We start from the raw sequence: 14,106 nt of genomic DNA on the forward strand, positions 1-14,106 counted from the left end.
AACTAAATAATCTTAAAAGATATTTAATTTACAATAAAACAATACAAATTTGCTAAAAAATACCCATGTATTATCCACAATAACTTGCCCATTTCTTCACAAGAAACAAGGAAAAACACCCAGGTTTTTTGCCACCATTTTCTGCCCATTTCTCACAGCCCTTGGATATGACCACAATGTTTTTCATAGAGGTTCCGAATCCATCTTTTAAAAAAAAATCTGGATAAACATCTATGTAGGAACTGGATTGAGGTTTGTAAGTACAATAATGGAATAATGTATGACACATCAGGCTTCTGGCCTGCTGGGACAAGAAAAGTATATCATAGATGGTAGATATTTAGATAAATAATGGAAAAGATAGGATTCAATGCATTTGAGTTGCTCCCATTCTTTCCCTGGGGAAAAAAACAAAAACCCGCAGAATCTTCCCAGGATTATAAATGGTTTAAAGCCAAGAAAGGACAGACAGTGAATGGTCTGTGGAAAGAAATGGCTTAAGCTCAATATGCTTATTCTCATTCCATATTCTATGTTTTGATTTATAGGGGCAGAATCTAATTTGATGCATTAATAAAGCACTGAAATTTCTTATTGGTGGTACATTACATCAAGCTAAACCATGTGACAACATAGGAAGAAATTATTATTTTTTTCATAATCATCAATGAACAAGAAAGTTATTCAAATGCCCCTATTTGCAATTATATATCCAATTGACTCCCAAGTAAACAAAAATATCTATGCAAAATGATAAATACAAACCCGGTTCCCACATCCTGTTGAAATTAGGATCTCCTGGAAAATTTCCATGATTGTCTTGACTATTTTCAATGTTATGTACTGTCTGCCCATTGGGTATTATGATTGGCTGTTGTGCTGTTACAGATTCCTCGGAGGCCTCTCTTTGTGCAATCCATGCCTGTGCTAACGCTGCCCAGTCAATTTGACCTGAAAAAGAGTTTTCAATCCAAATACAATTCAATACATCTGTCACATGTGTAATGTTACATTGGCATGCAGAACTTGCTGTCATTTTTCATGTAACATCACAATTCATGGTTATGGTGACATAGTGGTTATGTTACTGGACTAGAAATCCAGATGTCTGGACTAAATGATCGCGAGATACCAGTTCAAATCCTACAATGGTAGCTGGTGAAATTAAATAAATCAGGAATAAGAAGCTAGTCTCAGAAATGGTGGCCAGCTATGTAACTACCAAACTCTCAAAAACCCATCTGGTTCACTAGTGTCCTTTAGGGAAGAAAATCTGCTGTCCTTACCTTATCTGGCCTACGTCTGACTCCAGATTCATAGCAATATGGTTGATTCTTAACTGCCATCTGAAACAGCCTAGTACAGTGTTCTGAAACTTTTTCATCTGCGGACCACTAAGGCAGGGCAAAAGACCCCGTAAACCACCCTACCGGCTGCCCTAGCCCACCTGCTTTCCCTTGCCATTGCAAAGAAAAACTCAGAATCAATGGGAACTTATGGAAACATTTCACTCATTTTTCACTGCTACATGTAATAAATTTGTGCTGTGCATCTCATTAGATATAAATTAATTCATGCCATATATGAAAGTATAGAAATGTTCATATTAGAAACATTACTACAAAATAACATGTTTGAAACAGTGCTATAAAAACCACAATAACCTTCTTCTGCGTAACTGATATTACCTCACTTGTGTAATAATCAATCAGCAGTAATATAAATCTTGCTTATAAAAATACACTGATGTTGCTCAAGGTTATGACAACTTGTGCTACACACATGGGAGGCTGTCTGGTTGTGCGAGTGATGAAGATGAGGTTTCTGGCCAATTCTCTCACATGGCCTTGGTTGTGGCATTCTGGGCCAGCTTGCGGACTACCAGTAGTTAACGGACCAAACTGGCCTAATAAACCACTCGGCTGCATTCAAAGCGATGGCTCAACACTACTTTCTCAAGGACAATTAGGTCCAGCAGTGCCCACAAACCATGAATGAATTTTATTCTTTAAATCAATATTTATCACATTTGCTAAGCAATATGCACTTTAACTTCACAAGGAATGTTTAAGATTGGGATTTTCTTAATGTTGTCACTAGGATTTCAATAAAGTATCCTGAAGCACTGCCTAGTGACAGGTGACAAATTATGATAGTGGCAGGACTTTAAAGTATGCTTAAAATGTATTTGTTTTTGGCAATGCTACTTCAGTTAATATCTAATCATTTAAATAATATCCAATTTGTAAAAAATAAATATTAGGCTAATTTATGGAAACTTACTTGGATCTTGCTGCTGCTGAAATGACTGCATCCACTGTTGTTGGCTTAAAGGCCACTGCTGCCAAGGTTGACCACCTTGATCCCACATTATCAACTACTGAACTGCAAATGTTGAACAAATGTTCAAAATATTTTTTCCACAATGTCTCAACAAATGAGCAACTGCATAACAGTGTAACCTGCAATATAAATAGGTACAATTAGTGCTTTTGTGTTTTCAATGACTAAACTGCTAAAGGGGATTTTAACACACTGACAAGGGGTTAAAATAACAAATGAAGTATTGTTCAGCAGCAGTAAAGGTTTATTTTAACACCTTCATAAAACAATTGTGAAGACAACTCACTGTGACCATCAATTTCAACAATAACTTGTATTCTATGACGCTTTAATGTGGAAAATATCCAAAAAAAAAACTTCAGAGTACTTGAGAAAACAATGCACATCAAACCAAAAGAGGAGACATTTGAAGTGATGATCAAAAACGTGGTCAAGTCATTTTAAAGGAAAATAGGGAGGTGGACAGATTGAGGGGACAGGGAAGGAATTCTATAGCCTAAGGCACTGAAGACACAGCTGCCATGATGGGGTGAAGGAATGCAAAAAAAGGCTGAAAACAAAGGACTTGAGAGGTGAGGGTGTTGCAGCATTGGAAAAGGTTACAAAGATAGGAAGTGCTAGGTTATGGGGATATTTTAAAAAGGGGAGGTGGGGTGAGAATTTAAAACTTATGGTTTTGGGGAACTGGAAGCCAATGTTGGTTAGTGACAACAGAGATGAGGAGCCATTGGGATATGATATGAGCTGCTGTGTTTTGAGTTTAGAGGCTGAAGGTGGAAGGTAGGCCAAGAGTCAAGTTTGAAGTTGACAAAGGCACCAACAAAGGTTTCAGCAATATGGTGGTGGAATGGAGGAAGTTGGAGAAATTCACCAGGTGGAAGCAGATAGTCTTTGTATTGAAAGGTATATAGGCATAGGGTCAGAATTTGGCTCAGTGTCAAATTAGGCGCTGAGGTTACAAACAGTCTGGTTCAAAGATATTTGCTGAGAACAAGGATGGAGATAATGACAGGAGTACTCATTTGTGTTGGGGTTAAAGGCAGTGGCTTCAGTCACCCTAACATTTAGCTGCAGGCATTTGAGATTCATCTAAGACTACATGTTGAATAAGCAATGGAGAGGTCAAGAGAGGTGGTGGAGAATTAAGAGTTGGGTTTCAACAGCGCATACATGTGAGCTACCCCCATGTTTGTTGATGATTTCACCAAGGGCTGCATGCAGATAAAAAGAGGTGGGGTCAAGGATATACTCTTGAGCTCTTGAAGTATATGCATGGTTAAATGGAGAAACAAATTGTTAGAGATTATCTGGCAATGACAGTTAGGCAGAAGGCTGAAAGTAAGTGAAGGCACATCACTTAGCTGTGAAGTACTGGAGAATGGAGTGATCAACTATGTCAACAGGTAAAGAGATCAAGAACAAGGAGTGAAAATGCATCAGGGCCACAGACAATGCCCTGACTTTGGTTAGGCTCATATTAATGTTATGGGAGAGGTGGAAACTTAAACAATTCAAATAGGGAATTTCGTAGAGATAAAATAGAAGCAGAAAATGCTGGAAATACTCAGCAGGTCAGCCAGCATCTGTGAAGAGAGAAACAGAGTAAGCATTTCAAGTATATGACCCTTCATCAGTTCTGATGAGATAAACTTAGTGGCAGGAGAGGAGATGGAAGAAAAATGAGAGACTGGGCTTTCCAATTATTTTGCAAGGAAGCAACTGAATGTACGTGGTGAGAAAAATCCATAAGCTTCTTGCAGTAATTGTTAGAGAGCAGTGGGAAGCGGTTTAAGGAAGTGACTGATAGTGGAAAAGTTGTTCTCTTTGCCCTTCAGGATGATAAGAGTGCAGTGGCTTTAGCAGGGACCTTGTAAAATGTGACATAATCCAGACAGATCTGATGGTGTATGCCAAACCCAGCTGTCCAGCAGATATTTTTAAGGCTAGGCAATTGGGAACTTCGAAGTGCAGTTGTAAGCAACTTGGGGTAGACAAGTGGATGGTACGGGATACAATGGGGTGGCTGGAGATGGCCTCAATGTCTGAGACCATGGACTAGAAATGCCATGGCAAAGACAAATATAGGGAAGAGTTTAGGGAAAGGTTAGGGAATTTCAAAGAAGGTAAAGGGAGCAGAAATTGAGGCTGAAAGTATTGAGGTCAAGGACTTGCTCCCTGCAGAAGTTGATGTAAGATACCTCAAGGAGAAACTTGGCTGATGGGAAGGGGAGGACAATAAATAAGGATTTTAAAAGGAGTCAAGATGAAAGAGTGAGATGCCTGCAGGATGGGAAAGTGACATGAGTTGGGGAAAGAGAATGAGGTGTAATGTCAATTATGATGTATAAGGTGGTCCCATTTCTACTCCCTCCACAAGATATACTTGGCGTATAAGCCAATCCCCCTTTTCAGCCACGACATGCTATTAGTAGTCTGCCTCAATTTTTCACCTCACCAATGCATGTTTTACTTACCGGTACCTTATAGTCGAGTGCAAGCGATGAAGCAAGCAATAAGGGCTGTGTTGAAGATGCACAAGTGTTTAAGGCAAGCCCATTTTTTGCTTTGGATGCCAGTGACATTTCAAAATGGCAACCACCGACACCAGCAGTTCACTTTTATACTCGGTGTATAAGCTGACCTCTGTTTTTGGATGGATTTTTCAAGGCTTCAAAGGTCAACTTATACACTGACATCTTATGGTAGTTTGGCAATATTGTAGGTTAGGTTGGGGTTGGCAAGGAGGTTACAATGGATGGTGAGGTTTAACCACCATAAGCCAAGTTTCAACCAAAGACAAGAGATCAGTGCAATTACCCACAGTTAGATTGTGCATGGCAAGGCATTGTGACCAAACAAACACTCTGGGGCGAAATGATTCTGGGGCAGAGATTGGCTGGTGGAGTCCAAGAGGACAGGATGGTCCCTACTTCAAAGCCCAACTGTTTCTTTCATATTATCAAAAATGGTGATGCCATTTTTCTATGGTGCAATTTGAAAACTCACAAAACTTCAACACAATTAAGACTTTATTCAAACTGATTAAATACTAGGATACATTTTGGGAATTTGATGTAAATGCAAAAGTGATCTTAATGAGTAACCGCTGAAGCTACATTTGGAATACTACATTCAATCGTGGATACCAACCTGCATAATGGTCGGTGTATTGGAGGGGATTCAGAAAAGTACGACAAGATGTTTGCTAGGTACTGGGCTCTAAATTATAATGCCACTACTGAAATGGGCAATAAATGCTGGCCCAGCCAGCAAAGCCCACATCCCATGAATGAAATATAAAAAAAAGGGAGGGAGGACATTATTCAGGTCTCCAATTTACAGAGGCAGAAGGTGATGTAGATTTAAAAAGGCTGCTTTGCCTTATGAATTCAGATCTTGGGGATAAATGTTTAAAATGGGCAAATCAAAAGGAAGGCAAAGAATTAGGAACTTTTTTGAATAAAGTAGTGGATTATGGTATTAGATTCTAGGCAAAACAGTGACGCTGTGCCAATTAACTCTTCAATACCTGGTTGAGAACGGAATTGCAAATTTCTGGGGTAGGAATTGGCCAAGATGAAGAACTGGAGACAAAACCACTAATATGTGTTTTTCCACAGAGAAATGGGATGATTATAGAATATGATCACCAAAATAATCCTGGAATCTGAAATCTATATTGAAAAAAAGAGAATTCAACTTTTCCCATCCCATGGTTGTCCACAAAGGCACCAGACCAGAGTTAAAGATCAGAAGGATGCTCTCTGCAATTTAGCTCCATTTAATCATGCAGAAGAGAAGAAATATGCAGGTGGGTTTGTGTCTCCAGTGAGGTAGATTGCACATGGTTTCTAGCAGTTAGTTGTTATTTACCTCTTTTGTTACTCAGCACGTTATGAGGGCACAGCTTTAATTTGGCTGAATAAATCAAATTCCATTTTTATTATTGGTGTTTTAGTGGTAGTTTAGGGATTGTAGTCAGTGATTTCATACCTGTCGTCACAAAAAGCACAAATCAGCACCATTCTTATGATTGAAAAATTTGTAATGGAGGTTATAAGGATGTGATATACTGGAGGTTATAATGAACTTTCCTCTGGGGAACAGGAAGCAACTACACAACTTTCAATAAACTGGCAAAAGTTTCATGCTTTAAATTATACACAATCTCCAGGGAGAACAGTTTTAAAACAATCAAATGATTGATTCGCATTCCAAGATTTATTTTTTCGGAATTGCAAGAAATATGGCCATACTTACTCCCTATGTACCCTTGCGTGCAAGATCGAATATGAATCTGTTGTAAACATGTTTTCCTTGAAGGAAAACTACAATATCTACATTAAGCTTACAATGCTTTCACAAAACTCTACTACAAATACATATTTAGTCTCCCCTTTTTGGGTAGAATATGGTTTCATTCTAAAACATAGTTCTGATGCAACAGTTCCTGCATTTCAAAAGCAACTGATTGGCTATAGTACTTTAGGACATCCTCAGGACAGGAGGGGCAGTATATGCAAGTACAAGATTTACCTGTACAATCAAGGCAGGATTAATATTTATGGAAAATATTTTAGAGTTCTAGTTTCATTAGAACATAAGATGTAGGAGTCCATACACAGCCCCTTCAGTCTGTTCTGCCACTCAATACCATCATGGGTCATCTTCTGCTCAACTCCATCTCGCCCATATCTGTTGATTTTCTGAGAGATTAAAAATCTATCTATTCCAACCTTAAATATGCTCAACAATGGAGCATCCACACCCTCTGGGGTAAAGAATTCCAAAGATTCAAAACCCTCAGTGAAAGAAATTCTCATCTCAGTACTAAATGATCACCCAAGTACTTTGACGGGTTTTTTTTATTCGTTTGTGGGATATGGGCGTCGGTGGCTAGGCCAGCACATATTGCCCATCCCTAATTGCCCTTGTTCAGAGGACAAATTTAAAAAATCAACCACATTGCTGTGGGTCTGGAGTCACATGGCATGTAGGCCAGGCCAGGTGAGGACAGCAGATTTCCTTCCCTAAGGGACATTAGTGAACTAGATGGGTTTTACGACACTTGGCAATGGTTTCATGGTCATCATTAGACTTATAATTCCAGATATTTATTGAATGCAATTGAATTCCATCTGCTGTAATGGGATTTGAACCCCGATCCCCAGAGCATTACCCTAGGTCTCTGGATTACCAGTCCAGTGACAATACCAGCACGCCACCCCCTCCCCCATGCCACTGTTGGTCCCATATTACAGAATTCCCCAGTCAAGAGAAACAACCTCTCAGCGTCTACTCTGTCAAGCCTCTTCACAATCTTGTAGGTTTCACTGAGATCATCTCATTCTCTAAACTCCAGAGAATATAGGTTGAGCAAATTGGACCTATCATAGGACAACCCTCTCATTGCAAGAACCAATCTAACGGATCTTCTCTATACTACTTCCAAAGAAGTTATTCTTCATTAGACATGGAGACCAAAACTGCACAAAATACTCCAGGTGTGGCCTCACCAAAACCCTGTATTCTTGTATTCCAGTTGCCTTGCAATAAACCACAGCAGGCCATTTTCCTTCCTAATTACTTGCTGTACCTGTATGTTAACTTTGTGTTACTTGCTCTACCTCGCCACCACCTTTCTCGACTGTTGCTCACCTGACACCCAGTACCGAATGTGCAAAAGTTTCCAAGAGAGAAACTACAGTTTTCAGTTCCTGCTCCAAACTCCATTCCCTCATCCCTCCTCTGCCAACAGTCTGAGACTAAACCGGACTGTTCGCAACCTCCATATCATATTTGGCCCCAAGATGAGTTTCTGATCACATATTTGTGCCACCACTAACACCACATATTTCTACCTCTGTAACATTGCTCATATTTTCCCTTGTCAGCTCATCTGTTGCTGGAGTACTTATTCATGCCTCCTCTACCTCTAAACTTGTCTATTCTATTGCACTCCTCTCCGACCTCCCACCTTCTACCCTCTGCCAGTTTATGGCCATCTAATGCTCAGCTGCCACTGTCTTAACTCACACCGAATCCTGTTCACCTACCAGCCCCTGTGCTCACTGATCTACACTGAGTCTTGGTCAAGCAACATCTTGATTTTAGGATTCTCATCCTTGTTTTCAAATCCCTGGCCTCACCTCTCTCCATCTCCATAATCTCCACATTCCTGGACATTGTATAAAAGCACTATGTGTTGTTACACAAATACACCCAAGTCTCTGAATATCAACATGTAAAAGTGTCATGTCTTTTAAAAAAAATTCTGCTTTTCTATTCTCATTACCCAAGTAAGTACACCACACTTCCCCACATTATACTCCAACTGCCACTTAGTTTCCCACTGACTTAACCTTGTTGTAGGCAATAGTTGTCAGTGTTTCCATTACCTGACCACTCTTAATATTCAAAACAACATGCAAAAATTCATAACATTTGAGTGCTGGAAACAGAAAATTCTGCTGTGGGCTAAGAATGAATCTTCAGCATACAGCAGTTTTAAGAACACCTGTAGCATGGAATAAAGGCAGAAGTCACCAATAGCAGAGTGGGGAACAAAATAGCATCACGGCCCAAATTCTTTATAATCACACAGGCTGCAAAATACTCGGCCTTTGATCTTACCCCATCACAAGCGTGGATTTAGGAATTCAAAAAATAAAGTGCTACAAATCTAATACAAAAGCTAAAGCACACAGATCAATTAACACCTGGACATTGTGGTAAAAGCACTGTGTGTGTTATCACACAAATAGTGATAGCAGAATGTTTGTCTGTGCCTTTGTTCGGCAATGGAAAGAAATGGGCCCATCATGATCAGAAAAAAGGGATGGGGGGCAGGGGGGATGCAAAAACAAGTATCAACGGGTTGGTTTAACAAATAATTTATGTTATGTAATAGAAGTATTAAAGAAATAAAGCATTATAAGAAACAAATGGTGATATATTAGGATAGGATTAGGATAAGTGAGAGGCCCAAGGAAAATATAAGAAAATGAGAAATGCAAAAATTAGAAAATCTGGGTATCAGGTTTGAAGGTGCTGGTAGAGTATAGTTGGACCCAACAGCTCCAAAAATAAAGTGACTTGGAAGGCAAGTTTTCTCCTTTTCCACCAGCTCAGTATACTGAAAAAAACATCTCACTCCCAACAAAAAACACTAATCCATTTCCCTACACCTGCAGAGAATGACAGGCCCATCCACCACATTACTATGAAGGAAATGATGCACAAAGCTGAAGTTTTGTGACCCACAATTTAGCTAACTCTTCCATTCCATGTGATCTATTCTTAGCTTCAACTCCAAAGTTCAAGTTTCAAGAATGTCTCATCTTTTTCCTTCACAAGCTGCAACCTCTTTGTTTGAAGAGCAACTTCAGTAATTTCAGAGCTTCATAAGCTCCCTTTTTACAAAAACAGCAAAGGTTGCTAGTGGTGTGGGATGAGTTGCTAAGTGGCCAGGAAGAGAATGCAAGAGACTGATTTCAAACCTGGCCCCCAAGTTTTCTAGATTTTCCATCCCTCCAATTTTCTCATATTTTCCACAAGTTTCTCTGTCTTAGTTATTCACAAATTTGTTTCTTTGATGACATTTACCTCCAAAAGTATGTTTGTTACTTGAGCGAGATGATTTGTAACATCATGGGCCATTCGTTCTCATGTGTTTAAAAATATTTTTTTCCTTTTTAAAAAAAATCCTATTAGTGTTTGAAGTTTCCATTTGTGAAGGAAAACAAACCCAAACCAGCAAGTGATACTAATTGGCCTATCTTTTCAACTTTTTCTGTTTTAACTTTTTAAAGATAAAAAGTTGAAAAAAATTGTGGAATCCTCTACCAGCTAAAATTTCATTTAGGAGAACAAGTCAATTTGAGCTGTATTAATCCATTTATTACAACCAGATTCAATAATGTTTTCCAGCAACAGAAGTTTTAAGCACAAGTATCACCATCTGGTCAGTATCTCGAATAGGAGGTCTTTAATAACTCTAAGCTGCATTTACATTTCACAGTTACTCAAATGATATCATAAAATCAAGAGACGTGTTCCAGTGTCAAAGGGAATCCCCACAGAGATTACATCTCAATTTTAACAAGTTTTGAATAATTTTGGAACCATATTTTATTTTCAAATTTCAGTTCCTACTTTATTGCAAAAGTTGCCTAATAGAGAACAAAAAATACTTCATGATAAAATGTAGTGAAGGGAATCTAAAGCTCTTTGGGACTAAAGCGGATTCCTTCTTGTGAGTACAGAGAAACCTTTCAAATAACAAACTAAGAATCAAAAGGCAATATACTGTTCAAAACTGCACATAATGGTGTAGTCTAATCAAAGGCAAAGTGAAGTTGATGGAAACTACTTGTGTGTGTACAAATATCAAGTAGAGGCTGCATTAAATATCTCTCAATGTTAAGCATGAGCATCTTTAGTGAACGCCATATAGTTTGAATTTTTGTTAAACATTATAGCTAAACTCTGAATCTATGACTCACTATAAAGATTGGATGTTATTCCTCTTATTTCACACTTAGGCAATGGGTCACTACCATGTGGAAGAATCACCCCATTCAAAAAAAACCTTCTAATATATTACCCCACACCCTGCCTTAACCTGCAGAAGCAGCTTAAAAGGCAGCAAAATGAAGTGAATGAAAGGAGGCACATATACAAATTTAAGCACTTTGCATCTTATATTCAATTTTAAATGTATTTGCTGCAAGGGAACCAATAAACATTACTCGGGTGGCAGCCACTTCATTTGAGCAACAGGACTCAATCTACATCCAAATGGGTCCCAGGATGAGTGCACTGTTGTTGTAGATCTTGCTTACATTCAAGTTATTAATAGCAAAACAAACTTTCGAGTTTATAAACATATGATTTATATTATAGATTTAATGTCCTCAATGATGTATTGGATGGCGTTGAGTTGGGTGGGGTTCAGTCACTTTTTTCCTGCTGATACTGATTTGAGATATAATGCTGGGTGACTCCAAAGGTGTTGCACAGCTCAAGAATGGATCTCAAAGGGTATTCATAGGGAAACAGAAGAGATATGTATTGCAATTGTTGATTCACATTAGCTCCTGAAAACTCTTGTAGATGCCATATGAATAAGCTGAGATTGGTGCAAAAGCTATAGTGCTTTTTTTCTTCAAAAACAAAACTCCAATTAAGTTTAAAGCTGTGACATATTGTATAAGGGCCTTCTTTGTCCCATGTGGAGCACCCAGGGCACAAAATGGATTTGTGGTAAACAGGGAACTAGAGTGGCAGAGTCTTGCAAGTTAAGATGACCCCAAAGTGACATAGAATTGCAACAATGACCTGTGTTTGGTGAACCCTTAAGCAAATGGCAGAGCCAGGCATAGCTGCCAAGATTATTAATGAGGTTTGGAAGTTTAAACCCATCACTAGAGCCTTGAATTCTTTCCAAACAGCTCTAAATAGCCCTGCAAGTCAACACTTTTACAGACAGGTGATTCTGAACAGTCAAATATACAAGAGCAGTGCAGGTAAACTGCTGCTGAAACTCCAACAGGAGTCCTGCCTTATACTTGAGGGTATTTAAACTTGGACACTTGCTCAACTTACGGTTATAGAAGTAGCTGCATTTGCTAAGGTTTCGCTCAGTGGTCTTCCACTAGGGGATTTTCGAAGGACGTGCATAATGTGCAAGGTAAAATCTATGAACTGAGATATGAGGGTGTGAATCTATTGGCCAGATTCCTTGCAAAAGCAATTTATTAGCAGCCGTATGAAATAAGCCTGTTTTAGCAACCTTATAGACCACACTTGGGGAAAAAACAACCTCCACGTACACTTTTAGAAACTGGATATAGGAGACACCCAAGGTGATGGTTTTCCACAAATCAGACACTTGAGCTGACCAAAAAAGGCCACACATTAAGATGCAAAAATCAAATGTGATATATTTTAATAATTTTAAATGCGGTAAAATACATTTGCAGCCAGCAGAATCGGTATGTACGATTACCAAACAGATCTATCTAGAGACGGGATCCTTTTTCAAAAATAAATGTTTCAACAATTCACAATTTCCCAACAATCGCCCCATTTATTAAAACGATCATTTTCTCGTCAAACACGATGCACTTCTGGAATAAATGGCGACGTTTAGGTATTTCTTTCAACAGATAAAAATAACGGAATTGCATTTAATAAACTCGATTCCCGATGTAATATCACAAAGCGGGATCATATTCCCAAGAGTAATCCTAAAATCGACACCATGGATAAAAGGGGCGGATTTATCTGTAAAAAGAACATTTTTACAACAGGCTCTTCCCGGGGGGAGGGAGATATGTTTAAGCAGGAGCCGCGTTTCTGATTTCTGCCCTGGGCGAAGGCCGAGCCAAGCTCCAGCTCGACACCGCCCGGATTCCCCAGTACGGCCCGGCCACCACCTCCCCAAAGTCTCCCAAGATTTAAAATCATTGCAACCGACCGATACCGAGTACCCGATCCCCGTCGGTCTGGGTCACCTCCGGGCACCATTTCCCCACCTCCCCCGGAGGGAGCAGGCGAGGCCCCACCTCCCCCGCGGATTCAGACGCCATATTCACCCGGCGTGGAAGCTCGGGGCCTTCTGCCGCGGAGCCCGAGGGGCCGCAGTCCGAGCTCGGAGGCTTCGGCGGCACCCCCCGGCTCAATTGGATTCTTTTCACTCACCTCCCGCTGCCGCCCGCTCGGCCTCCCGCTCGCTCGCTCCGAGCCCAACAATATGGCGCCGTCACCCCTGACCCGGAAACAAAGAGCAGGCACCACCACCACCACCACCCCTCCCTCCCGGCCAGCTGGCCCACCCGGTCCAGTCCGGCTCGGAGAGGTTGAAGGTTGCGGCGTTGCTGGCAGGAGCGGGGCGGACGACACTGTCCCTATCCGGCCACCGTCACTCGAACGCTCGCGGCGCCGTTAGAATGCACAGTGCGAGCGCCTTCTACTCGAACCAGCTCATCTCGCGATAGTCCCGAACTCTCCTCCCCCTATCCCCGGGGGGAACAAACAGGAGCCGGGGTGATGGGGGAGGGGCTCAGGCGGCAAACGCAGCTAACAAAACATACAACTGTATCCCGACGAAATACATTGCTTTACAAATTCACGCATAATCTCAACTCTCTGGCTTCATACTGTTCACTTTGGATTATCAGCAGAAAGTAAATTGGCGTCAAAGATGGGTTTTGAGTTGGCCAATAGACAAGTTCCCCCAATTAAAAACTAATCATAATTTCTAGACTTCACCTTCAGTGGAATTCGCCCTGCTGCACTTCCACCTTTTTATTTTTAACCTCCCTTCCCTTCCCCAGTATCCAGATCGGGTTGCCAACTCTTGCTGGATCTATTTCTGGAGGCTTCGTCACATGCTGGTTATAAACTGCTGGCCCACGACCGTTTAATAGGGTCCCGACTAGTGGAAATGGAGGCTTTGTGATTTCCACTCCATCATATTAAGCGGTGGTGGGGAGTTTTTATCCCAATAAATCTTAGAATTCATGTTGTTTTGAGCTTAAGTGACATTTGAATACCAACATAAAACGCATACAGACTCACTGGATGTCTTTTAGAAGAAGCTGTGACAATTACCACGTGGACCTGACAATTTTCCGCTGGCTTAACCCGAGTGGTGTCTCTTCTAAAATGAAGCACTTCTGTTGAAGTTGAGTTTGCTTACCCAGTTGGAAAATAGGACACGTTCTTGTCCATTGCCCAAATGCAAAATAGAACCTGTGT

General features: G+C 40.4%; 1 protein-coding gene across 2 annotated transcripts in view; it reads right to left on the minus strand.

The window, feature by feature from the left end:
* pnisr (PNN-interacting serine/arginine-rich protein) overlaps positions 1 to 13,299 on the minus strand; it is a 36,380-nt gene extending 23,081 nt beyond the window's left edge. Inside the window, exons 1-3 of one of the 2 annotated variants that reach the window (XR_005942951.1) lie at positions 13,048 to 13,299; positions 2,284 to 2,462; positions 766 to 951 (exon numbers count right to left, since the gene is read on the minus strand). Coding sequence is in view for 1 of the 2 variants with exons in the window: in XM_041187178.1 (XP_041043112.1) it covers positions 766 to 951; positions 2,284 to 2,371 (274 nt within the window). In the remaining variant the exon portion in view is untranslated. The remainder of the gene's footprint in view (positions 1 to 765; positions 952 to 2,283; positions 2,463 to 13,047) is intronic. The other variant, XM_041187178.1, reaches the window with a different exon arrangement.
* Between the last annotated feature and the right edge of the window lie 807 nt (positions 13,300 to 14,106).

Source organism: Carcharodon carcharias, chromosome 5 (genome assembly GCF_017639515.1).
Source record: "Carcharodon carcharias isolate sCarCar2 chromosome 5, sCarCar2.pri, whole genome shotgun sequence".
In the NCBI taxonomy this organism is placed as follows: domain Eukaryota; kingdom Metazoa; phylum Chordata; class Chondrichthyes; order Lamniformes; family Lamnidae; genus Carcharodon; species Carcharodon carcharias.